Source organism: Trichosurus vulpecula, chromosome 5 (assembly GCF_011100635.1).
Source record: "Trichosurus vulpecula isolate mTriVul1 chromosome 5, mTriVul1.pri, whole genome shotgun sequence".
Taxonomy (NCBI): Eukaryota; Metazoa; Chordata; class Mammalia; order Diprotodontia; family Phalangeridae; genus Trichosurus; species Trichosurus vulpecula.
Window position 1 is genome coordinate 102,913,450 of NC_050577.1, and position 27,125 is coordinate 102,940,574.

General features: G+C 39.4%; 2 protein-coding genes across 2 annotated transcripts; one reads left to right on the plus strand and one right to left on the minus strand.

Annotated features, from left to right (window-relative positions):
• Window positions 1-234: 234 nt before the first annotated feature.
• Window positions 235-1,167, plus strand: LOC118850980 (olfactory receptor-like protein OLF3). Its single transcript, XM_036760583.1, has one exon. The coding sequence runs from the start codon at window positions 235-237 to the stop codon at window positions 1,165-1,167; it is 933 nt and encodes a 310-aa protein (XP_036616478.1).
• A 15,681-nt stretch (window positions 1,168-16,848) lies between these two features.
• Window positions 16,849-17,778, minus strand: LOC118850091 (taste receptor type 2 member 41-like). The gene has a single exon (XM_036759285.1). It carries the CDS (start codon window positions 17,776-17,778, stop codon window positions 16,849-16,851), a length of 930 nt encoding a protein of 309 aa, XP_036615180.1.
• Between the last annotated feature and the right edge of the window lie 9,347 nt (window positions 17,779-27,125).

The following is a 27,125-nucleotide window of genomic DNA, read 5'->3' on the forward strand; positions in this document are numbered from 1 at the left end:
TTCCGAACGTTTCAAACATGTTTATGATCCTCTTTGAGATTATAAACTCTGCCCTCCTAATACAGGGGTCCACCAAAAGTTTCCCCTTTGAAACCCAGGTCAAGGATCTCAAGTTAGTGCCCAGTATAGAGTCCTATTCAATTTGGTAGACTTAAGCAGAAGCCCTCAAATGCTATTCTCAGTGATATTTTGCTATTGCTTCCCTTTTTCTGGCAGCCTGACCTTCCCTATTCCATGGGGGGTGATAATATCACCTGGGTCAGTGAGTTCGTCTTGTTGGGACTCTCCACTGACCAGCAGACTCAAGTTGGGCTCTTTGTGGTGTTTGGGGCCACCTATTTGATGACCTTGCTGGGCAATGGGTTGATCATCCTTCTGATCTGGCTGGATGCTCGACTGCACTCCCCCATGTACTTCTTCCTCTGCAATCTCTCAGTTGTTGACATCTGCTACACAACCAGTGGGGTCCCACAGATGCTAGCACACTTTCTCATGGTAAAAAAGACCATCTCTTACACCCGATGTGCAACCCAGCTCTTCTTCTCTTTGGCAATGAGTGGAATTGAGTTTCTACTGTTGGCAGCAATGGCTTATGACCGCTATGTGGCAGTCTGTGACCCCTTGCAATACGTGATGGTCATGCGCAGAGGAATGTATGTGGGCCTAGCCATAGTCTCCTGGCTCATTGGCCTGGCCAATTCAGCAGTGGAAACAGCAGTCACAATGAGACTCCCCACATGTGGGCAAAATGTTTTGAACCATGTGGCCTGTGAGACCCTGTCCATGGTGAGGCTGGCTTGTGTAGATATCACCTTTAATCAGATTATCATTTTAATATCTAGTATCATAGTACTACTGGTGCCCTGCTGCCTGGTTTCCCTCTCCTATGTCTACATTGTAACAGCTATCTTACGTATCCGTTCCACCCAAGGACGTTGCAAAGCTTTTGGGACATGCACCTCCCACCTCACTGTGGTTTCCATGTCTTATGGGATGGCCCTATTTACCTATATGCAACCCCGTGCCACTGCCTCAGCTGAGCAGGACAAAATGATAGTGCTATTCTATGCTGTGGTAACCCCCATGCTCAACCCCCTGATTTACAGCCTCAGGAACAAGGATATGAAAGCTGCCCTGAACAAAGTGATAGGAAAGAGCTCAGCTTGAGGAAGGGAGAAAGATTATTGCTAAACAAAGGAGGGAGGAATTTCCCATGAACAATAGGGCATGGACTCAAGGTGACCTCTGGAAGGATGGGAAGGTATTGGGGATCTGCACAGTGAGTACTTAGAGGAAGAATGGCAATAATGACCTTAGACACTTTGCTAAGTGGCCTGGCATCGTGGCAAAGGGCCCACCTTGCTTTAGGGAAATGATGTACCTGTGTGACCTTGAACAAGCAGCTTTAACCTCCCTGTGCTTCAGACTCCTCAGCTGTAAAGTGAGGGAGTTGGACCAAATAACATCTGAGGTCATTCCCCAGTTCTACATGGATGCTCCTACGTCCTATGATCACAAGCTGTTTTCCAATCAGTAAAAACACATTTATTTACATACTTTTTCCCTTTTCTGTGTCCACATCATAGCAGCTATCCTTCACAACCATTTCTTGCGGAGATGATACAGTGCCTTAAGACTCCTACCTCCCACCTCACTACGGTTTCCATGTCCTATAGACAGCGTTATGCCAGTGGTATATCATTATGATGTATGTGTACGTATATTACGTTTATGTGTGTGTAGAAATATATACATAAATACATTTATGTATATATACGAAAAATCTCCTTTTATCCTTACAACAATCCTTTGAAGTATTATTATCCCCAGTTTTAGACGAGAAAATAAGCTCGAAAAGGTCAGGTGACTTTTCTAACGTCATACAACTAGTAAGGGACCAAGACAGGACATGAATCCAAGTCCTGTATTCTTTCCATGATACCACACTTCCTCTCCAATAAATCAGCACCCATATTTATTATCAACTACACCACACTGCAAAGTATTATAATGCAATGATGAACAAACATCAAGGCTTAAGGAGCAGGGAGAAAGTTTCAATAAAATAGAATGTATAAATTCTTTGGGTATGCCTCATGGGGGGGGCCAAACACACATATGTATGGGTGAAACAAATGGGCACACAAAGCCTCGAATGTGAATTCTCTCACTGATCCCAGAGCATCCAAGACAAAGATTGTCCCATCCATCTACAACAACTTTCAGTGGTGACGTTTCCATTGGATGAAGAGCTCCTCCTGGGAAGAGACGACAATTGTTGCTGGATCTAGAAAATATTTCTCAGATCATCTTCAAGAGAGGGGAGAGAAGAATGGAAAGAGAGATCAATGCTCTGAGGTTCCTTTGAATATTTTTCATAATCCTCAAGACCTAAGTGGCATTGTACCTATAGAATGATCAAAAAAAGATTATTTTATCCCCAAAGTATCTTCCTCCATATTATCTGAAATTTTACCACTGAAATATTCCACTTGGTTAATGAGCTTTTCTTTATAAATGAGATAACCGCTGGGAAGTGTTTTTTTTTGGGGGGGGTAGCTTTCATTAATTTATACCTCAATATAAATTTGTTTCATTGGATGGCTTCCTTTCTTGATACTTCTCAAATAACCCCTGACATCTGAGTAATCAGGTGTTTTGGTAACTGGGCAGAGAGAAGAACAAAATGAGAAAGATTGAAAAGGAGAGGAAATTTTGGAAAGTTGATACATCAGGAAAAGGACAGGCTTGGGGACTATTGGAACCATAGTGTGGATGTTGGAATAGACAACTAAATGAGGGCACTGAGTGCCTGGAGGAAAGAGAGGCCTGGGAATAAAAATGTGTAGGAAGGAAGACACTAAGTCAATTTTATCTAGATGGAAATGGTATCCATGACCAATGCAGTCCTATAACCTTTCCCTAGAGATGATACAGCAAGTGGCAAATTTGAAAATGTTAATTAACCAAGCAATTGATAGCTACATGAAAAAAAATGTTCTAAATCGCTATTAGAGAAAACATATTAAAACAACTCTGAAGTTCCACCTCATGCCCATCAAGGTGGCAAAGATAACATAAAAGGAAAATGATAATTGCTGAAGGAACTGTGAAATCAACAAACTTGTGGATTTTTAGAGGAGCTAAAACTTGGCCAAACTATGCTGGAAAGCAATTTAGAAATGTGCCCAAAAAGTCATTTAACTATGCATGTGTTTTAAACATCTATACACTCTAGTATACTTACACCTCAAGGAGATCAAAAGGAAAAAACTCATACATATATATATATATACATATATATGTGTGTGTGTTTATATGAGAGAGATATTTATATTTACACACATACATTTATATGTGTATATACATATATACACACATATATAGACTCACATATATATGCACATATGTGCATATGTATGTAAACATGCAGTTCTTTTTGTTGTAGTGAAGAACTAGAATCAAAAGTAGTACCCATCAACTGAGGAAAAGCTAAACAAAACATATATGGTGGTGCAGTGAGTAGAGCACGAGCCCTGAGTCAGGAGGATGTGAGTTCAACCCAGCCTCAGACACTTGGCACACTTTACTAGCTATGTGACCATGGGCAAGTCACTCTAACCCCAATTGCCTTGCCTTCCCCCTTCAAAGAAAAAAAAAGATTTTCATGAAGAGAAGTGCTCAGCACACCTTAAAAGCAGAGCTACAGCAAAGCTTATCATATTATTGGGCAGCCAGGTGGTGCAGTGAGTAGAGCATCAGCCTGGAGTCAGGAGGACCCGAGTTCAAATCTGGCCTCGGACACTTGACACACTTACTAGTTGTGTGACCTTGGGCAAGTCACTTAACCCCAATTGCCCTGCTCCCCAAAAAACCATATATGAATAGAAAAGTATATTATTTCACTGTAAGAAATGATGAAAGAAACAGTTTTAGAGAAACATGGAAGATTTCTATGAACTGTCACACTACATACACATGCACACATAATATCAATAGTTCAGTAATATATACTGTATATATATATACATATATATATTATATAATTTTTGACCAATTTAAGAACTCCAAACAGTGAAATTACTGAGTGCAATTCTCCCTTTACTATTTCACTATCATCCCTATGCTGATAATAATCATACCTCCTTGTCCAACCTTAACTTCTTTCCTGACCACCAGAATCCCATCTCCAATTATCTAGTGGACATCTCAAAATGGATGCCCTATACACTTCTTTTTTTTTTTCTTTTTTTAATAGTATTTTTCTCCAGTACAGGTCAAGAAATTTTAGCATTCATTTTTATAAGATTTTTGAGTTCTAAATTTTTCTTTCCCTCCCCTCTTCTGAAAAAGGTAGCCAGTTTGATATAGTTTATAAATGTGCTGTCATGTCAAAACATTTCCATATTAGTCACAGTTGGGAAAGAAGGAATAGATCAAAAGGGAAAAACATGAGAAATAATAAAGTAAGTGAAAAATATGCTTCTATCTGCATTCAGAGTCTATCAGTTCTTTAATTGATTATGGAAAGCAATTTCCTTCATGAGTTCTTTGTACTTATCTTGGATCATTGTGTTACTGAGAAGATCTGAGTTATTCATAGCTGATAACCACACAACGTTGGTGATACTGTGTGCAATGTTTTCCTGGTTCTGCTCATTTCACTTTGCATCAGTTCATTCAAGTCTTTGCAGGATTTTCTGAAATCTGCCTATTCATCATTTCTTATTGCACAATAGTATCCCATTACATTCATATACCACAGCTTGTTTAGCCATTCCCCAATTAATGGGCATTCCCTCAGTTTCCAATATTTTATGACCATGAAAAGGGATGCTATAAATATTTGTCCTTTTTTTACTTTTTAATGATCTCTTTGGCATACAGACCTAGCAGTGCTATTGTTGGATCAAATGTACAGTTTGATTGCCCTTTGAACATACGTACAAATTGTTCTCCAGAATAGTTGGATTAGTTCACAAATCTGCCAACAACGCATTAATGTCACAATTTTCCCACATCCTCGCCAACATTTATCATTTTCCTTTTTTGTCATATTAGCCAATCTTATAGGTGTGAGGTAGTACCTCCCAAGTTGTATTAATTTGCATTCTCTAATCAAAAGTGATTTAGAGCACTTCTTCATATGCCTATACATAGCTTTGATTTCATCATCTGAACACTGCCTGCTTGTATCCTGTGACCATTTATCAATTGGGGAATGGCTTATCTTCTCATAAATTTGACTCAGTTCTCTACATATTTGAGAAATGAGGCCTTTATCAGAGACACTGGCTGTAAGATTGCTTCTCACTTTCTGCTTTCCTTCTAATCTTGGTTGCATTTGTTCGGTTTATTCAAAAGCTTTTTAATTTAATATAATCAAAATTATCTATTTCACATTTGTAATGGTATCTATCTCTTATTTGGTCATGAATTCTTCCTTCCCCATAAATCTGACAGGTAGACTATTCTTTGCTCTTCCATTTGGCTTTTAGTTTCACCTTATATGTCTAAATCTTTCCAAAGGTCTGTCATATCTAACTTTTCTAATATTCTATTTACATCTTTGGTTTTTTTTTTTTGTTTGTTTTTCTGGTTGGATTTATTGAGTCTGAGAGAGGACAGCTGATGTCCCCCACTGGTATAGTTTCTCTGTCTGTTTCTTCCTATAACTCACTTAATTTATCCTTTAAGAATTTGGATGTTTTATTTAGTATTAATATTGCTTCATATTCTATAGTACCTTTTAGCAAGATGTAGTTTCCTTTCTTGTCTCTTTTACCTTAGGTCTATTTTGCTTTTACTTTGTCTGAGGATCAGGATTGCTACCCCTGCAGTTTTTGTTTTTTTTTTACTTCAGCTGAAGCATAATAGGATTCTGCTCCAGCCCCTTACCTTTACTCAGCGTGTGCTCTCTGCTTCAATGTGGTGTCTTGTAAAAAGCATATTGTAGGACTCGGGTATCCTATCAGATATCTATCTGGTATTCCTATCCAGTATCCACTTCTGTTTCATGGGAGAGGATCATCCCATTCACATTCACAATTATGATTACTACCTGTGTATTTTCCTCCATCCTATTCTTCCTCCTTTGTCCTCTCTCACCTTTCACCCTTTTCCTCATTACTAAGTGCTTGCTTTTGTCCCCCACTTTTCCTACTCTGCTTTCCTTTCTGTCAGAAGCCACATCCCCTTTATTTGATCTCTTCTCTTCTCTCTTGGGTAAGATAGATTTCTATATCGACTGATTGTATGTATGATTCCCTCATTGAACCAATACTAGTGAGAATGAGGTTCAAGCAACGCTCACCGGCCAACTTCCCTCTTCCCCTCCACTGTAATAAGTTTTTCATGCTTCTTCCTATGAAATAATTTACACCATTCTACCTTTCCCTTCCTTCTGCCTCATTATGCTCCTCTTTCTCATCCCTAATTTTTTTTTGGAAGTTCTCTATTTTATTTAAAATCCATACATTGCCTTGAAGCATTTTGCTCAGTTTTGCTAGGTAGATGATTCTTCATTTTAATCCTAGCTCCTTTGACCTCTGGAATATCATATTCCAATTCCTTCAATACCTCATAATGTAGAAGTTGCTTGATCTTGTGTTATCCTTATTGTGTTTCCACAATACTCAAATTGTTTCTTTATGGCAGCTTGCAGTATTTTCTCCTTGATCTGGGAGCTCTGGAATTTGGTGACAATATTCCTAGGAGTTTTCTTTTGGGGATCTTTTTCAGGAGGAGATTGGTGGATTTGTTCAATTTCTATTTTACCCTCAGGCTCTTGAATATTAGGGCAGTTCTCCTTGATAATTTTCTTGAAAGATGATATCTAGGCTCTTGTTTGATCATGGCTTTCAGGCAGTCCACATAATTTTTAAATACTCTCCTGGATCTATTTTTCCATGTCAGTGGTTTTTCCAATGAGATATTTCACATTGTCTTTCACTTTTCCATTCCTTTTGGTTCTGTTTTATAATATCTCATATTCTCATGAAGCCCACTAGCTTCCACTTGCTCCAATCCAATCTTTTATAATTATTTATTTAACATATTTAGTTTTCAGCATTGATTGTCACAAGAGTTTGAATTACAACATTTTCTGCCCCATTTCTACCCTCCCCCCTACTCCAAGATGGCATATATTCTGGGTTGCCCTGTTCCCCAGTCAGCCCTCCCTTCTGTCACCCCACTCCCCTCCCCGCCCCTTTTCCTTCCTTTCTGTAGGGCAGATAAATTCTATATCCATTGCCTGTGTATCTTATTTTCTAATTGCATGCAAAAAACTATTTTTTTGTTTTTAACATCTGTTTTTAAACTTTGAGGTTCCAAATTCTCTCCCCTCCTCCCTTCACCCACCCTCCCTAAGAAGTCAAGCAATTCAACACACACCACATGTGTATCATTATGTATAAACCTTCCACAATGCTTATGTTGTGAAAGACTAACTATATTTTGCTCTTCCCAACCTATCCCCCTTTATGAATTTTCTCCCTTAACCCTGTCCCCTTTTGAAAGTGTTTGTTTTTGATTACCTCTACCCCATCTGCCCTCCCCTCCATCATCATCCCCCTTTTTTATCTTCTTCCCTCTTGCTTCCGTGGGGTAAGATAACCGATTGACTAGTATGGTATTCCCTCCTTAGGCCAAATCTGATGAGAGCAAGATTCACTCATTCCCCCCTGACCTGCCCTCTCCCCTACTCCCACAGAACTGCTTCCTCTCGCCACCTTTATGCAAGATAATCCACCCCATTCTATCTCTCCCTATCTCCCTCTCTCAATATATCCCTCTCTCATCTCTTAATTGATTTTATTCGTTTAGACATCTTCCCTTCGTCTTCAACTCACCTTGTGTCCTCTCTCTCTCTCTCTCTCTCTTTCTCTCTCTCTCTTTCTATATATATATATATATATATATAAATATATATATATATATATACACACACACACACATACATATGTACATACATACAACACATTCACTTATATATATATACATATAAACATAAACATATGTGTGAATATATATATATATATATATATATATATATACACAACACATATATATGCATATTCCTTCAGCTACCCTAATACTGAGGTCCTCATGAATCATACACATCATCTTTCCATGTAGGAATGTAAACAAAAGATTTCAACTTTGGTAAGTCCCTTGCAATTTCTTTTCTTGTTTCTTTTTCTTGATTACCTTTTCATACTACTCTTGATTCTGTGTTTTAAAGTCAAATTTTCTATTCAGCTCTGGTCTTTTCACTGAAAAGGTTGAAAGTCCTCTATTTTATTGAAAATCCATATTTTGCTTTGGAGCATGATACTCAGTTTTGGCTGGGTAGGTGATTCTAGGTTTTAATCCTAGCTCCATTGACCTCTGGAATATCGTATTCCAAGCCCTTTGATCTCTTAATGTAGAAGCTGCCAGATCTTGGTTATTCTGATTATGTTTCCACAATACTCAAATTTTTTCTTTCTGGCTGCTTGCAGTATTTTCTCCTTGATCTGGGAGCTCTGGAATTTGGTGACAATATTCCTAGGAGATTTCTTTTTGGGATCTATTTGAGGAGGCAATCGATGGATTCTTTCAATTTCTATTTTGCCCTGTGGCTCTAGAATATCGAGGCAATTCTCCTTGATTATTTCTTGAAAGATGATATCTAAGCTCTTTTTTTTGATCATGGCTTTCAGGTAGTCCAATAATTTTTAAATTATCTCTCCAGGATCTATTTTCCAGGTCAGTGGTTTTTCCAATGAGATATTTCACATTGTCTTCCATTTTTTCATTCCTTTGGTTCTGTTTTATAATATCTTGATTTCTCATAAAGCCACTAGCTTCCACTTGCTCCAATCTAATTTTTAAAGTACTATTTTCTTCAGTGGTCCATTGGACCTCCTTTTCCATTTGGCTAATTCTGCCTTTCAAGGCATTCTTCTCCTCATTGGCTTTTGGAGCTCTTTGCCATTTGAGTTAGTCTATTTTTTAAGGTGTTGTTTTCTTCAGTGTATTTTTCATTATTTTTTGAGTCTCCTTTAGCAAGTCATTGACTTGTTTTTCATGGTTTTCTCACATCCTTCTCATTTCTCTTCCCAATTTTTCCTCTACTTCTCTAACTTGCTTTTCCAAATCCTTTTTGAGCTCTTCCATGGCCTGGGACCAGTTCATGTTTTTCTTGGAGGCTTCTGTTGTAGGCTCTTTGACTTTGTTAACTTCTTCTGTCTGTATGTTTTGGTCTTCTTTGTCACCAAAGAAAGAATCCAAAGTCTGAGACTGAATCTGGGTGCATTTTCGCTGCCTGGCCATATTCCCAACCAACTAACTTGACCCTTGAGTTTTTCAGTGAGGTATGACTGCTTGTAGAGTAAGAGGTCTATGTTCCACTTTTGGGGGGATGTACCAGCTCTGCCACACCAGCACTCCTCCTTCCCAAGAACCCCCAACCTGGACTGGGCTTAAATCTTCAGCAGGCTGTGCACTCCTGCTCTGATCTGCCACTTAATTCCTCACACCAGGTGAGCCTGGGGCCAGAGGCAACTGCAGCTGTAGCTGCCCCACCTCTGCTGCCCCAGGGGCGGTGGCTGAACCACGAACTCCTTCCACTCCTGCAGCTTTTTCCACTAACTTTCTCTGTTGTCTTTGGTGTTTGTGGGTTGAGAAGTCTGGTAACTGCTGCAGCTCACTGATTCAGGGAGCTAGGGCACGCTCCACCTGGCTCCTGGTCTGGTTGGTCCTCGCTGCTCATGCTGGGCTCTGCTCCACTCCCAGCTCCCAGCTCTGTGTGGGATAGACCTCACCCAGAGACCATCCAGGCTATCCTGGCCTGGAGCCCTGCTTCCCTCTGCTGGGTTCTACAGTTCTAGAACTGTTCAGAGCCATTTTTATAGGTTTTTGGAGGGACTCGGCAGGGAGCTCATGCTAGTCCCTGCTTTCCAGCTACCATCTTGGCTCTGCCCTCATCCCTTAATTTTTAATGTTATTCCCTCAAATTCATCTTATAACCATACCCTCTGTGGTCCTGGTGTTAGTGTTTGCCTGCTCCACCACACTGGGGATCAGAATCTCTCACTGGTTTGCTGAGGTGAACCTTGCTGCTGGCTTGCTGGGAATCTTCCTGTCTTACCATGCACTTCTCTTTTACCTGAATTAGATAGACCTTTCTTGCTGATCTTCCAAGGTTCTTGGACTAAAAGATTGTTTTACCCCATATTTTTTCTGATTCTGGTTTTCCAGGATTTGTTTTGAGGTGATATTTTATGGTTGTTTGAAGGTGAACATGGGAGAGTTACAGCAATTTACTTGAATAAGGCAGTCCATATCCAGACTCCAGATATTTTCACTGGCTGCCCACCCCTCCTTGCCTGGAATTCTCTCTCTTCTCACCTCCTTCACTTGGCTTCCTTTAAGTCCCAACTAAAATCCCACTTTCTCCAGGAAACCTTTCCAGATCCCCCTCAATTCTAGGGTTTTTTCTCTGTTGATTATTTACAATTTTTCCTGTATATAGCTTGTTTGTACATAGTTGTTTTCATGTTGTCTACCTCATCAGACTGTGAGTTCCTTGAGAGCAAAGATTGTCTTTTGACTTCCTTTGGAGTGCTTAGCAAGGTGACTGAGACATAGTGAGCACTTAAGAAATGTTTATCAACTAAATTTTTTAATGTTTGCTTGTTTTAGAAACAATTTCCCTTTTAAACATTCATGTTCATTTATGGTTTGTCAAGTGAGTGTTTTTGCAACTGTCAACAAGGTGAAACTATTAGTGTCTACAAAGAACTAGACATGGTGTAAAGTATAAGACAATATGCTATTTTATCATCATTTAACAGGACATACAACTAGGGAGATATTTTTAACCTAATTAATTCTTAATAATGAATTTGACAGAAAACAAATCAAAAATTCCTCTTGTGGAATTTATACAGATGGTACAAAATCAACAACTGGGAAACCTGAGGATGTTGTTTGTCATGTTTAAAAAAAACACGAATATACTATGGATATACTGCAACATACACAACCATGTTTCAACATCAAGGAAAATACCACAACCTAAAAATGTGTTAGATAATGCTTTCAAAATAATTAATTTTATAAAATCAAAACTAACTTTTAATTATTTACTATTTTATGCAAGGAGATGTTCATCAAACATGATACATTTTAAACACACACAGATGTTTGATGGCTTTCCTGTAGGGAAGTTATTACTCATCTAATTGAACTGAAAAAAAAGACAGTTTCAATCTTTACTGATCATCTTTTGCCCCTGATGGAGTATACAAGGGATTAAGTGGTATGACACAGCTACAAGAATTAGTATATAGAGCAGTCATTGTTTCAAAATCTAATGAACTCAATACATCATTACAGGGTAAAAGTACAAATATGTCTAATGTTCAGGATAAAGGAAAAAGTATGATTGAGAACCTAAAATTTTGGAGCCATAAAATTAAGAACAATACTGAGTACTTTATGACATTACATAATTTCTTATTAGAAAATGAACTGCCTTTGAATCAGTTTATCAAAAAAGACATCTGTCTTGCCTCATCAGCCTAGTTAATCTAAAGATGTAGTTTCCTACATATTTCTCCTTCAACTGTGTTCCATTAAACTCAACCAACAGTATAAGCATCTATCATGTGCAAAGTATTGTGTTACACTCTGGGGACACAAAATAAAACAAAACCCCCAGTTCATGTCCTGAAGGAATACATTTTACTTCCCCTGCTTTTCTTAGTCCTCTGTTTCCAAAGTCCTCATCCCAAGAAAAAGTGAATCCAAAATAAGTAGAGAGGGGAATTGTCTGGTGAAGAAAGCTCTAAGGCTGTGAAATTGAGCATCTATTGTCATGTTTAAGCCTTAATGGGTCCTTTCAAAGCTGTTTTTTTGCTTTCTACTTTAAATAGTTTGCACTACTTTTGCAAAACTTCATGGAAAAACTAAGAGCTACTTTGTTTTGTTTTTTACTCTGTGTGTGTGTGTGTGTGTGTGTGTATAAACTAATCTTAAGCAGTTAGCATAGTGTTTTTTTCGACTTCCATATATAATTCTTAATATGCACAGAGTGGTATAAATCTGATTTTTAAAAAAAATGATGTGAATGATATTTTATTTTAAAAAAAAATTTAAATTTTTAAAAATTACTTTCAACAAAAATTTTCCTGCATATTCCAATGAATTAAATTGAATTGCAACCTATTTGATATGTTTTTATGTCTCTGGCTAATGTATTGATAATGGATGAAAAAGAAAATTGTATTAACATAACAGTGGGTTTTAGACCACAATTATTGAAAACTGATGGTCTTATAAACTTTTGGCTAAAAATAAAATAAAATGTTCATCACTCAGCAAGAGAGCTTTTAAAATTATCCTACTGTTTGCTACATATATTGGTGTGAGCAAGCATTTTATTCTTTATTCCTATTTTTTTTAAGTTTAAATTTATTTATTTGACATATTTTGTTTTCAGCATTGATTTTCACAATAGTTTGAATTACAAATTTTCTCCCCATTTCTACCCTCCCCCCCACTCCAAGATGGTGTATATTCTGGTTGCCCTGTTCCCCAGTCAGCCCTCCCCTCTATCACCCCCCTCCCCTCTCATCCCCTTTTCCCTTCCTTTCTTGTAGGGCAAGATAAATTTCTACGCCCCATTGCCTGTGTATCTTATTTTTTAATTGAATGCAAAAACTTTTTTTTTTTGTTTTTGAACATCTGATTTTAAACCTTTGAGTTCCAAATTCTCTCCCCTCTTCCCTTCCCACCCACCCTCCCTAAGAAGTCGAGCAATTCAACCTAGGCCACATGTGTATCATTATGTATAACCCTTCCACAATACACATGTTGTGAAAGACTAACTACATTTTGCTCCTTCCCAACCCATCCCGCTTTATTGAATTTTCTCCCTTGACCCTGTCCCCTTTCCAAAGTGTTTGTTTTTGATTACCTCCACCCCCATCTGCCCTCCCCTCCATCATCCCCCCCCTTTTATTTTTTTTTATCTTCCTCCCTCTTCTTTCCTGTGGGGTAAGATACACAACTGAGTATGTATGGTATTCCCTCCTCAGGCCAAATCTGATGAGCGCAAGGTTCACCCATTCCCCCCTCACCTGCCCTCTCCCCTCCTCCCACAGAACTGCTTCCTCTTGCCACCTTATGTGAGATAATCCACCCCATTCTATCTCTCCCTATCTCCCTCTCTCAGTATGTTGCTCTCTCATCCCTTAATTTGATTTTATTTCTTTTAGATATCTTCCCTTCATCTTCAACTCACCCTGTGTCACACATATATATACACATAAATATATACATACATACACATTCACTTATATATATACATAAACATATATATATATGCATATTCCCTTCAGCTACCCTAATACTGAGGTCTCATGAATCATACATGTCCTCTTTCCATGTAGGAATGTAAACAAAACAGTTCAACTTTAGTAAGTCCCTTGCAATTTCTGTTTCTTGATTACCTTTTCATGCTTCTCTTGATTCTTATGTTTGAAAGTCAAATTTTCTATTCAGTTCTGGTCTTTTCATTGAGAAAGCTTGAAAGTCCTCTATTTTATTGAAAATCCATATTTTGCCTTGGAGCATGATACTCAGTTTTGCTGGGTAGGTGATTCGAGGTTTTAATCCTAGCTCCATTGACCTCCGGAATATCGCATTCCAAGCCCTTCGATCTCTTAATGTAGAAGCTGCCAGATCCTGGGTTATTCTGATTGGGTTTCCACAATACTCAAATTGTTTCTTTCTGGCTGCTTGCAGTATTTTCTCCTTGATCTGGGAGCTCTGGAATTTGGCGACAATATTCCTGGGAGATTTCTTTTTGGGATCTATTTGAGGAGGAGATCGATGGAGTCTTTCAATTTCTATTTTGCCCTGTGGCTCTAGAATATCAGGGCAGTTCTCCTTGATAATTTCTTGAAAGATGATATCTAGGCTCTTGTTTTGATCATGGCTTTCAGGTAGTCCAATAATTTTTAAATTATTTCTCCTGGATCTATTTTCCAGGTCAGTGGTTTTTCCAAGGAGATATTTCACATTGTCTTCCATTTTTTCATTCCTTTGGTTCTGTTTTATGATATCCTGATTTCTCATAAAGTTACTAGCTTCCACTTGCTCCAATCTAATTTTTAAAGTAGTATTTTCTTCAGTGGTCTTTTGGACCTCCTTTTCCATTTGGCTAATTCTGCCTTCAAGGCATTCTTCTCCTCATTGGCTTTTTGGAGCTCTTTTGCCATTTGAGTTAATCTATTTTTTAAGGTGTTGTTTTCTTCAGTGTATTTTTCAGTGTTTTTTGGGGTCTCCTTTAGCAAGTCATTGACTTGTTTTTCATGGTTTTCTCGCATCCTTCTCATTTCTCTTCCCAATTTTTCCTCTACTTCTCTAACTTGCTTTTCCAAATCCTTTTTGAGCTCTTCCATGGCCTGGGACCAGTTCATGTTTTTCTTGGAGGTTTCTGTTGTAGGCTCTTTGACTTTATTAATTTCTTCTGTCTGTATGTTTTGGTATTCTTTGTCAGCAAAGAAAGAATGCAGAGTCTGAGACTGAATCTCGGTGTGTTTTCGCTGCCTGGCCATAATCCCAGCCAACTAACTTGACCTTTGAGTTTTTCAGTGGGGTATGACTGCTTGTAGACTACAGAGTTCTATGTTCCACGTTTGGGGGGGAGGTGCCAGCTCTACCACACCAGCACTGCTCCTTACCCAACCCCCAACCCGAACTGGGCTCAGATCTTCGGCAGGCTGTGCACCCCTGCTCTGATCCGCCACTTAATTCCTCCCACCAGGTGGGCCTGGAGCTGGAAGCAGCAGCAGCCGTAGCTGCCCCACCTCCGCTGCCCCCGGGGCTGGAAGCCGAACTGCGAACTCCTTCCACTCCCGCAGCTTTTCCCACTAACCTTCTCAGCAGTCTTTGGTGTTTGTGGGTTGAGAAGTCTCGTAACTGCCGCAGCTCACTGAATCAGGGCGCTAGGGCATGCTCTGCCCGGTTGCTGGTCTTGTTGGTCCACACCGCTCAGGCTGGGCTCTGCTCCACTCCGTTCCCAGCTCCCAGCTCCCAGCTCCGAGCTCCGTGTGGGAAAGACCTCACCCAGAGACCATCCAGGCTGTCCTGGGCTGGAGCCCTGCTTCCCTCTGCTGTTCTGTGGGTTCTGCCATTCTAGAATTGGTCAGAGCCATTTTTTATAGGTTTTTGGAGGGGCTCGGCAGGGAGCTCAGGCTGGTCCCTGCTTTCCAGCCGCCATCTTGGCTCCACCCCCCCTTTATTCCTATTTTAATTCAAAATTAAGAAAAAATAAAATCAATGTAAAACCACACTCAAAACTGCGTTTGTGTCACACTGAATCAGATATTGCAAAAATGTGTTCAATTTTCTTTAAAAAATCCAACATCCAAATTGTTTATATGGGATTGTTACATTATTATAAACATCTTCAAAGTTGTCATTCATGTTAGAATGTTATTTATATTCAAAAAAAAATAAAGAAATATAATCTGAAGTCTTCCAGGTCATAGTAAGCATATGAAGTCTTACTGAAATACGCCTTTCAATTCTTACGAAATCTCCCACAATAGAATATTTTAACTGTTTTATAATTAAAGTTTTATAATTGTACATTTAGTATTCATAATTAAAAGTAAAAAATAAATCGTGTACTTTAAAATTATAGAACGTATGTTTTCATTTTGAGTTTTTGAGGATAAAAGTTATTTAATTATTATTAGTAATAATAATATTAAATTACCTAGGGGATTAATAATACATTTTGTGTTGTTGTTGCAAGAAGTTAAAGAAACAAAAAAGTTGGAAACCACTGGTCTAGTGAAAACAGCAGAATTGAAATCAAAAGACCTGAATTCAAATCGCAGCACAGTAACTCATCATCTATGTGACTTTGGAGTAATTTCACTTTTGTGGGTTTCATTTTCCTCCCATGTTGAATAAAGAGATCAACAAATGGCTCCTAAGCTCCCTTGCATTCTAAATCAAAGAAGATTCCATGAACTTTGTCCCTCCCAATAAAGAAAAAAAAAATTCCTTGAAATGTACTTACAGTAGCTCTCCTAAAATCATGCATTGCCTCTATCAATCTGAGCTTCTTACTGCCTGCCTTCAACAATTAATGCTCTAACCAAGATTTCCTCACATTGAATTTTTCAAACAGCTTCTGTCATAGCTAGAACAAAAGGGCTTTAAAATAACATTTAACACTTTTATAAAATATAAAAATAAAGCAATTTCATCATATAAACATTATGATAGACTAAGCATCTATGACATCCTTTAACATTTAGTTTTTGGAAGGACAGCCTAGAGGTGACCTTTCTGAAGGTCATATGAAGAAAGTCACTGTGGCTATTTCAAAAAGAAAGAAAATGTCCTTTCAAAGCTGCATGATTGATTTTTCTTTTTTTTCTTTTTTTTTGTTTAGAAGAAGAGGACACAGTGATAAGGGTGAAAGATGACAAGAAGACAACCAGAGTATTCCACTGGCACTCTCCAAATGTCAGGAGAAAGGAAGGATTCCAACATGCAGGCTGGAGACCCCGTATGATGAACTAAAGGGAGGACAAGAGTGAAGCAGGATGGGCAGGCACAGACAGGCATCAATGAGGCATCACTGGAAGTCAGACATTCCTAAATCCATGAGATCACAGGTTCATGGGAATATCCAAGTACAGGAATAATGAATGAGAAAGATGTTTAATTTCTATCTGGACTTCAATAGGATGAAAAGTTTGAAGTCAAAGGATATGCTCTGCTCCAGTCATCAGTGGAGTCTTTTCTTTGGTATGGGAGAGAGAGGTGCATATCTTAAGAAGGAGATGATGTCCACTTGTCATTCCAGAAGGTTTTAGGCAGAAGAAGAAACTCCATGAGTGCCCCTCCTAGCTGGGAATTGCCAAGGATAAAAATGAACGGATGAATACATGTGAATAGGTAAATCACAATTTGCCATGGCCAGTACCAGATGATCCCAAAACCAGAAAAAGTGGCATCAATGAAAAAAAACATAAAAGAAAGAGTATAAAGGACTAGGAAGGAGACCAATAATTTCAGAGCTCGGGTGTGAGCCTGAAAGCTAGGATCCTGGGCACTATTGGCAATATGTTTCATTCTCCAAGAGTGTCTCCACAGAGAAGTAATCAGCAGAACCAATGAGAATACAAACAAAGAAAAGGGGATAAGCAAAGTAATGAGTTTTGAAGGGACAAAATACTGGATCTCCAGTTTCCTAGTGAGTCCATGTAGGGTTACATTCCCAGAAAATGCCTGGTACAAAGATTTGTTAGCCACCAAAAACAGCACGGAGAAAATGAAAGAGATTATCAGGGAGAATAGTAGGAACCAGGGTACTAACCCCTTGATTCTCCACTTCAGCCAAAGGAAAATGGGGTGAGTGAAGTTTGCGATCTTCACACAGAAGAGGACACTAAGCCAAGTGGCAAGCCACATTGTAAGCATATTCAGAAAATCAAAGTAAATCCCATAGTATGGGTGGGTAAACTCCTTGGAATATTGTGGGTGGTGAAGAAAATTGTAAAAGTTGTATATTATTCCAAGCCACAACAGGCATAAACGGGAGGCACTCAAACTGATCAGGATCATGTCACAGGGAGACAGCTGGTGGCATCTAACCCATTCCCTTCCCAGTAACACAACAATGAAGCCATTAACCATGATCCCCAGGGAGGACAACAGGACATAGGCAACCATAGCAAAGATTGTGAATGATCCCAGCATTTCAGTCCTTCCTAGAATTACTGCTCTTGCTTAGGTTTTTGCTGGTCTCTGACTCATAGAGCTCCTGCTTTGCCTGACAAGATGTGCAGGGAGAATATTATGCCCTATCTTTCTAAGCCAAAGTATAATTAGAAAATCATGTGAGGTTGGGGAGAAAAGGTCCATGATGTTCTGTGTGGATGCAAATCTCCACCAGTCTCAGTTACCATTATTCCTTTCAAATATATGTTATTTGCATTCCTTGCCTGGATTTCTCTGGGCTCCTGTCATGGAAACTGAGCATTTCTTTCATAATATTATAGATCAAGAACTGGAAGGGTCTTGAGGGGCCATCTAATCTAATCCCCAAATTTTGTGAATGAAAAATTAAGGGCCAACAAGGTTGTGAATTGCCCAAAATGACAGGTATCAAGCATCAGAGGTGGTATTTGAACCCAGGTCCTTTAATTTGAGAGTTAGTGCCCCTTTCACTATACCAAGCTGCCTCCCAAACATACTCCCTGAAAACACAACTATTCCTCCAGATGACCTGCCAACACTTGGAGTAAAGGGCTTGTGATAAGTAAGGGTAAGAGAAAGGACAATTATCTTTTTGAGACTACATGTGCAAAATGTTCTATTTCAGAGAAAAAAAGCAAAAAAGGCCCCTCCAGGAGGGGCCTTTACCTAATGATGAACAAACAGAGAAGAGAGTACAAATGGTAAACCTGTCAATAATCTCAGTTTTGAAAATGAACTAGGAATCCAAGTTGACCCAGAAAGAAGAAGCATGGAAAGGGGATGCCCAGGAAAGGAGGGCAACCTTCTAACAGGAAAATAATTAGAGTTTGCCAGAGACCCCTACAGAAAATAACATGGAGAAGGCAAGCATCCCTTCAGTTGACCCCTGGAAGATTGAAGCCCAGAACAAAACCAACCATAACAACCAGCTAGTAAATTTCCTTCAGGAAAACCAAAATAGAGATAAATGTGTGAAAGGTATTTTAAGTATTCCAGGTGTCAAAGACACCAAACATCCAGGAGAATGAAGTAAAGTAATAACATATTAATTAGAGGTGACCTGAAGGCCAGAAGTGGAATGAACAGAGAACAAGTTGTATGAAAAAGGCAGTGTGGGTACAGGGTTAGTAAATGAAAACTCAATTTGAGTCAATAGATTATGGGGCAGCCAAAAGAACTAGTGTGACCTTAAGGTGCATTAGTAGAAATACAGTGTCCAGAATCAGAGAGATTTATAGTTCCATTGTTCTCTGCCCTAATCAGAGCATATTTTAAATATTATGATAAGTATTAGTTGCTACATCTCAGGAAGAATGCTGTAAAGAGAAGGGCCATCAGTATGGTGAAGAGACAGGAAACCATTCCATTTGGCAATTGGTTCAAGGAATTGCCTCTGTTAGCCTTGAAAAAAAGAAAAAGGAATAATAGCAGTTCTTAAAAACTTGAAGTGGAATTTATTTTGGTTTTCTTTTTTTACCTGTCCTGAAAAGGCAGAACTATGAGCAATGGACAGAAGTTGAAAAGGGACAGATTTTGTTTTGATGGAAAGAACAATTTCCTAAAAAATAACGATATCTCAAAATTAAATAGACTGCCTTAAGAGGTGATGAGTTCTAAACAAGTGAAAGTCTTAAAACACAGGCTGGAAGATTATTTGTCAGGTAAATTTTAGTAGGCGTTCCTACTCAGGTGTAAGTTGTCATGGGCAGTCCCTGAGATCCCTTCAAACTCTAAATATCTAAACATTTAGACCAGAACGGACAACACCAGTTTCAAGCTTGGGTGCACACACTTGGAACTAAGGGACAGAATGAGGGACAGAAAAGCTAAGAAGCTTTGAAGTTTGTCTTGTATAATGACTAGCTAGGTTTTTGCTCTGCTCCTCTGAGGCCACAGGAATTGGTGCCCTGGTGCCCATCTTTGTCCTTAAGAGGCAGCTGGTACCACAATAGAGTGCTGGGGCTGCAGTCAAGTGGACCTGAATTCAAGTACAGCTTTAGACACTTACTATCTGCGTGACTCTGAGAAAGTCACTTAACCTTTGCTTTTGGATAAGATCACAGAACTATTTGAGTATTTATAAGCTATACAGACATTATTATATTCAACAATGACAGATAAATTCAAACAGGTAAATCCTCGGTAACTAATATGACACTAAGTTGGGTACTGTGACCAGTGCCTTAGACTGCTTGGTAGCAAGGTTCATGTTCCATATACTATCAAATCCTTTCAATACATGTCATATGAACCACCCAACAGCTGAAGGTGCCCAGAGTCATCCCAGCTCCTTGGGCATCTTTCATGCTTTTAAGGAGCCAGCTATCACCCTCCTCTGGATGCCACCCTTTTGTGGGAGCTATCCCAGACTCATATTAGTTTATGGTTTGTCATGTGGATTATCTAATTGGATAAATAGATTAAAGTTCCCATGCTGGTGGATTCCCCTTCTCAAAGCATGGTGGTTTACTAATGTTTGTAATCAGACTATTAGAAACGAATGAAAAAAAAATAACAGTGATACACCCCGAAAGAATGTTCCTGAGCTGCCCCATCTCCATTATCTCCCCTTCTCCCAACCCTCAGTTATGCCAACAGTCAGAAGTTCAGTTCAATTGAGCCACTCCCCACTAGGAGCTGATAGTGCCCTAGGTTTTCACTCACAGCAACCCCTCTTATGTAGATCAGTGTTCACACCACTGAAACCTTCCCCTCTCTAGGTGAATGGGGTTGGGACTAAGGGATTGTACACAAACAAATTATGTCTACTTTGTCTCTCAGCTCCAGACAACCTCTGCTGTACTTCCTAGTTATTGATTCCATTGAACTCAATTCCTTCATGTCTCTGATTCTCTCAAACCAAGCAAGTGAGAGGAGGAATTTCCTACCATGAGCTGGTTATCAAAGTCCTACCCAGGAAGCTTTAGAAGAAATATGCCAGGAATTTCTAGGAGCCAAGATGGTGGAGTAAGCAGTAAGCAATTCTCACTCTCCTTTATTGACCTCTAAAAACCCAGAAAATATAGCTCCCAAGAAAACCTGAAACAGAAGAACCAGCAAAAACACAGAGTATAGCGGTCTATTAGCCCTGGAGGCTCAGGGAATTAACGGGGAAGGCCCCTTTTGCTCTGTAGGAAGGGGAGCAATACGGGATGGGAGGTGTCCCAGCAAGCCAGTGTCAAACCCCACCTCAGCAAACTAATGGGAGATCCTGAGCTCCAGGGTAGTAGAGCAGGGTAGTGCTAACACCAGGACCCATACCCCTGAGTGCCTTGGAATGGCCAATGTCACTGGCAGACTACAGCTTGGAGAATCACCACATGTGCCAGTGGTCTGGCCTCCTCCAGCAGATGAACCTCAGAATGCTTCAGTGCAATTCCAGGTGGGCAGGCAGGCATCCTCCAGCAGCCAAACCTTCCTGTGCTTCAGCACAGACCCAGTGAGCAGGCATCCTTGAAAGGGCATATGCTCATGCCTACCCTGAGAATTTCAATGTAAGTCCAGGGAAACACAGAAAAACCTTATCTGGACTCAGCACACACCAGCCACCACCACTAGGACCCCAGTTCAGTATCAGGTTTAGCTGCCAGACTGCTACAGCCTCCAGCTGTCAACATCTGAGGCCCCAGCACACAAAGCCAGGGACCAGGTCCCCGGCCCCAAGCACAAGAAGCTTGGGTCAATGCCCCCTGCACTCCACCAGGAGAGCTCAACTTTGAAAGCCAGGAATTAGGCAAATACTGTGAACAAAAAGCAGAAATGGACAATGACCATAGATTCTTTCCCTAGGTACAGGGAAGATTAAAACACAAATTCAGAAGAAGAAAACATTGTTAATATGCCCATATCCACAGCCTCAAAGAGGAATATGAACTGGCCTCAAGGCCAAAAAGCCTTCTTGGAAGAGCTCAAGAAGGATTTTAAAAGTCAAATAAGAGAGGTAGAAGAAAAATTGGGAAAAGAAATGAGAGGTATACAAGAGAGTGTCAACAGCTTGGAAAAATGACAAAAAATTGAATGTAGAAAACAATTCCTTAAAAGACACAGTTGGTCAAATAAAAAAAAAGTACACTGAAGAAAACAACTTCTTAAAAAAATAGAATTGGCCAAATGGAAAAGGAGGCACAAAAACTCACTGAAGAGAACTCCTTAAAAAGTAGAATTAGTCAAATATAAAATGTGGTACAAAAGCTAACTGAAGAAAACAATTCATTAAAAATTAGAATTGGGAAATTCAAGATTCTATGAGACATCAAGAATCAGTCAAACAAAATCAAAAGAATTTAAAAAAAGAAGAAAAAGTAAAATACCTCATTGACAAAACAACTAACCTGGAAAATAGATCCAGGAGAGGTAATTTAAAAATTATTGGTTTACCTGAAAGCCATGGAGGAAAAAACAGCCTGGACAGCATCTTTCAGGAAATCATCAAGGAAAACTTCCCTGAGGTCCTAGAACCAGAGGGTAAATTAGTCATTGAAAGAATCCCCCAATCACCTCCTGAAAGAGATCCCAAATCGAAAACACAAAGCACTATTGTAACCAAATTCCAAAATTATGAGGTCAAAGAGAAAATACTGCAAACAACCAGAAAGAAACAATTTCAGTGTCATGGAACCATAGTTCAGGATTAGGCAGGACCTTGCAGTTTCTACATTAAAAAATTGGAGGCAGGGGGGCGGAGCCAAGATGGCGGCTGGAAAGCAGGGACCAGCCTGAGCTCCCTGCCGAGCCCCTCCAAAAACCTATAAAAAATGGCTCTGAACCAATTCTAGAACGGCAGAACCCACAGAACAGCAGAGGGAAGCAGGGCTCCAGCCCAGGGCAGCCTGGATGGTCTCTGGGTGAGGTCTATCCCACACAGAGCTGGGAGCTGGGAACGGAGTGGAGCAGAGCCCAGCCTGAGCGACTTGGACCATCCAGACCAGAAGCCGGGCGGAGGGGGCCCTAGCGCCCTGATTCAGTGAGCTGCGGCAGTTACGAGACTTCTCAAACCACAAACACCAAAGACTGCTGAGAAGGTTAGTGGGAAAAGCTGCGGGAGTGGAAGGAGTTCGCAGTTCGGCTTCCAGCCCCGGGGGCAGCGGAGGTGGGGCAGCTACGGCTGCTGCTGCTTCCAGCTCCAGGCCCACCTGGTGGGAGGAATTAAGTGGCGGATCAGAGCAGGGGTGCACAGCCTGCCGAAGATCTGAGCCCAGTTCAGGTTGGGGGTCCTTGGGGAAGGAGCAGTGCTGGTGCGGCAGAGCTGGCACCTCCCCCCCAAACGTGGAACATAGAACTCTGTAGTCTACAAGCAGTCATACCCCACTGAAAAACTCAAAGGTCAAGTTAGTTGGCTGGGATTATGGCCAGGCAGTGAAAACGCACCAAGATTCAGTCTCAGACTCTGCATTCTTTCTTTGCTGACAAAGAAGACCAAAACATACAGACAGAAGAAATTAATAAAGTCAAAGAGCCTACAACAGAAACCTCCAAGAAAAACATGAACTGGTCCCAGGCCATGGAAGAGCTCAAAAAGGATTTGGAAAAGCAAGTTAGAGAAGTAGAGGAAAAATTGGGAAGAGAAATGAGAAGGATGCGAGAAAACCATGAAAAACAGGTCAATGACTTGCTAAAGGAGACCCCAAAAAATACTGAAAAACACACTGAAGAAAACAACACCTTAAAAAACAGATTAACTCAAATGGCAAAAGAGCTCCAAAAAGCCAATGAGGAGAAGAATGCCTTGAAAGGCAGAATTAGCGAAATGGAAAAGGAGGTCCAAAAGACCACTGAAGAAAATACTACTTTAAAAATTAGATTGGAGCAAGTGGAAGCTAGTGACTTTATGAGAAACCAGGATATTATAAAACAGAACCAAAGGAATGAAAAAATGGAAGACAATGTGAAATATCTCCTTGGAAAAACCACTGACCTGGAAAATAGATCCAGGAGAAATAATTTAAAAATTATTGGACTACCTGAAAGCCATGATCAAAACAAGAGCCTAGATATCATCTTTCAAGAAATTATGAAGGAGAACTGCCCTGATATTCTAGAGCCACAGGGCAAAATAGAAATTGAAAGAATCCATCGATCGCCTCCTCAAATAGATCCAAAAAAGAAATCTCCTAGGAATATTGTCGCCAAATTCCAGAGCTCCCAGATCAAGGAGAAAATACTGCAAGCAGCCAGAAAGAAACAATTTGAGTATTGTGGAAACCCAATCAGAATAACCCAGGATCTGGCAGCTTCTACATTAAGAGATCGAAGGGCTTGGAATGCGATATTCCGGAGGTCAATGGAGCTAGGATTAAAACCTCGAATCACCTACCCAGCAAAACTGAGTATCATGCTCCAAGGCAAAATATGGATTTTCAATAAAATAGAGGACTTTCAAGCTTTCTCAGTGAAAAGACCAGAACTGAATAGAAAATTTGACTTTCAAACATAAGAATCAAGAGAAGCATGAGAAGGTAATCAAGAAACAGAAATTGCAAGGGACTTACTAAAGTTGAACTGTTTTGTTTACATTCCTACATGGAAAGAGGACATGGATGATTCATGAGACCTCAGTATTAGGGTAGCTGAAGGGAATATGCATATATATATATATATATATATATGTTTATGTATATATATAAATGAATGTGTATGTATGTATATATCTATGTGTATATATATGTGTGACACAGGGTGAGTTGAAGATGAAGGCAAGATATCTAAAAGAAATAAAATGAAATTAAGGGATGAGAGAGCATCATACTGAGAGAGGGAGATAGGGAGAGATAGAATGGGGTGGATTATCTCACATAAAGGTGGCAAGAGGAAGCAGTCCTGTGGGAGGAGGGGAGAGGGCAGGTGAGGGGGGAATGGGTGAACCTTGCGCTCATCAGATTTGGCCTGAGGAGGGAATACCATACATACTCAGTTGTGTATCTTACCCCACAGGAAAGAAGAGGGAGGAAGAAAAAAAATAAAAGGGGGGGATGATGGAGGGGAGGGCAGATGGGGGTGAAGGTAATCAAAAACAAACACTTTGGAAAGGGGACAGGGTCAAGGGAGAAAATTCAGTAAAGCGGGATGGGTTGGGAAGGAGCAAAATGTAGTTAGTCTTTCACAACATGAGTATTATGGAAGGGTTACACATAATGATACACATGTGGCCTAGGTTGAATTGCTTGACTTCTTAGGGAGGGTGGGTGGGAAGGGAAGAGGGGAGAGAATTTGGAACTCAAAGTTTTAAAATCAGATGTTCAAAAACAAACAAAAAAAAGTTTTTGCATGCAATTAAAAAATAAGATACACAGGCAATGGGGCGTAGAAATTTATCTTACCCTACAAGAAAGGAAGGGAAAAGGAGATGAGAGGGGAGGGGGGAGATTGAGGGGAGGGCTGACTGGGGAACAGAGCAACCAGAATATATGCCATCTTGGAGTGGGGGGGAGGGTAGAAATGGGGAGAAAATTTGTAATTCAAACTATTGTGAAAATCAATGCTGAAAACTAAATATGTCAAATAAATAAATTTAAATTAAAAAATAAATAAATAAATAAAAAATATTATTATCTAAAAAAAAAAATTGGATGCATGGCATACAATATTCCATAAAGTAAAGGAGTTTTGATTACAACCAAGAATCAACAACTCCACAAAATTGAGCATAATCTTTCAGGGGAGAAGATGGATATTCAATTAAATAGGTGACTTCCAAACCTTCCTGATGAGAAGACTAGAACTCAACAGAAAATTAGATGTTCAAATATAAAACTCAAGGGAGGCATAAAAAGGTAAACAGGAAAGAAAAAAGAAAAGGAAAACCATGTTATTCAATAAGGGCAAACTGTTTGCATCCTTGCATGGGAAGATGATGCTTGTAATTCTTGAGAATTGGATCTTTATGATGACATTTAGAAAGAGTATACATAAACAGAAGCATAGGTATAAGTTCACTTTGATGTGATAAAAAAATATAATTAAGGAGTGCAAAGGGATTGCTCTGGGAGAAGAGGAAAGGAGGAGGCAGAAAAGGGTAAATTGCATCATATGAAAAGGCACAAAAAACTATTACAGCTCTTTACAGGGAAGAAGGGAGGGAGATGAGCATTGTTTGAACCTTACTCTCAACAGAGTTGGCTCAAAGAGGGAATAGCATATTCATGTATAGAAATTTAACTTATCCTATAGGAAGTAGGAGAGGAAAGGGGAAAGAAAATGGAGGGGTGGATAGAAGGGAGGGGAAAAGTAGGAGGAGAAAAGGGAATGAAAAGGAAGGGGGCTGATAGAAGGGAGGGCAGTACTAAGGGAGGTGGTGGTCAAAAGCAACCCTCTAGTGAGGAAGGAAAGGGAAAAAGGAGAGAGAAAAGCATAAACATGGGGAAAAATAAGATGGAGAGAAAGACACAGATAGTAATCATAGCTCTGAATGTGAATGGCATGAACTCTCCCATAAAATTGAAGTGGAAAGCAGAATGAGTTAACAACCATAATCCTAAAATATATTCTTTACAAGCAACACATTTGAAACAGAGTACATGGAGTAAAGGTAAAAGGCTGGAGCAGAGTATATTATGCTTCAGCTTAAATTTTAAAAAAAGCAAGAGTAGCAATCCTGATCTCAGACAAAGCAAAAGCAAAAATAGATCTAATTAAAAGAGATAAGGAAGGAAACTACATTCTGCTAAAACATACCATAGACAATGAAGTTATATCATTACTAAACATATATACACCAAGTGGTATAGCATCCACACTCTTAGAGGAGAAGTTTGGGGATTCACAGGAAGGAACAGATAACAAAACTATAGTAGTGGGAAACCTCAACCCCCCCCCCCCCAAAACTAGATAAATCTAAGTATGTAATAAACAAGAAAGAATTTAAGAAAGGGAATACAATTTCAGAAAATTTAAACATGATAGACCTTTGGAGAAAACTGAATAGTGATAAAAATGAATATAACTTTTTCTCAACAGTACGCGGCACCTACACAAAAATGTATTAGATACATATATATCAGGACATAAAGGTATTAGGGCATGTATTATGGCATAAAAATCTCACAATCTAATGCATCCTTTTCAGATTATGATGCAATAAAAATTGCATGTAATACATGGCCACGGAAAGATAGACTAAAAGTTAATTGGAAACTGAATAATCTAATCCTAAAGAATAAGTGGGTAAAAACACATCATAGAAACAATCAATAACTTCATCCAAGAGAATGACAATAATGAGACAACATACCAAAACTTATGAGATTCAGTGAAAGCAGTTCTCAGGGAAAGTTTTATATCTTTAAATGCTTACAGGAATAAAATAGAGGAAGAGGAGATCAATGAACTGAGCATGCAACTAAAAAAGCCAG

What these genes read in the sequence shown, in the direction of transcription:
- LOC118850980 (XM_036760583.1), top strand. Translation starts at nt 235, where the DNA reads ATGGGGGGTGATAATATCACCTGGGTCAGTGAGTTCGTCTTGTTGGGA.
- LOC118850091 (XM_036759285.1), bottom strand. Translation starts at nt 17,778, where the DNA reads ATGCTGGGATCATTCACAATCTTTGCTATGGTTGCCTATGTCCTGTTG.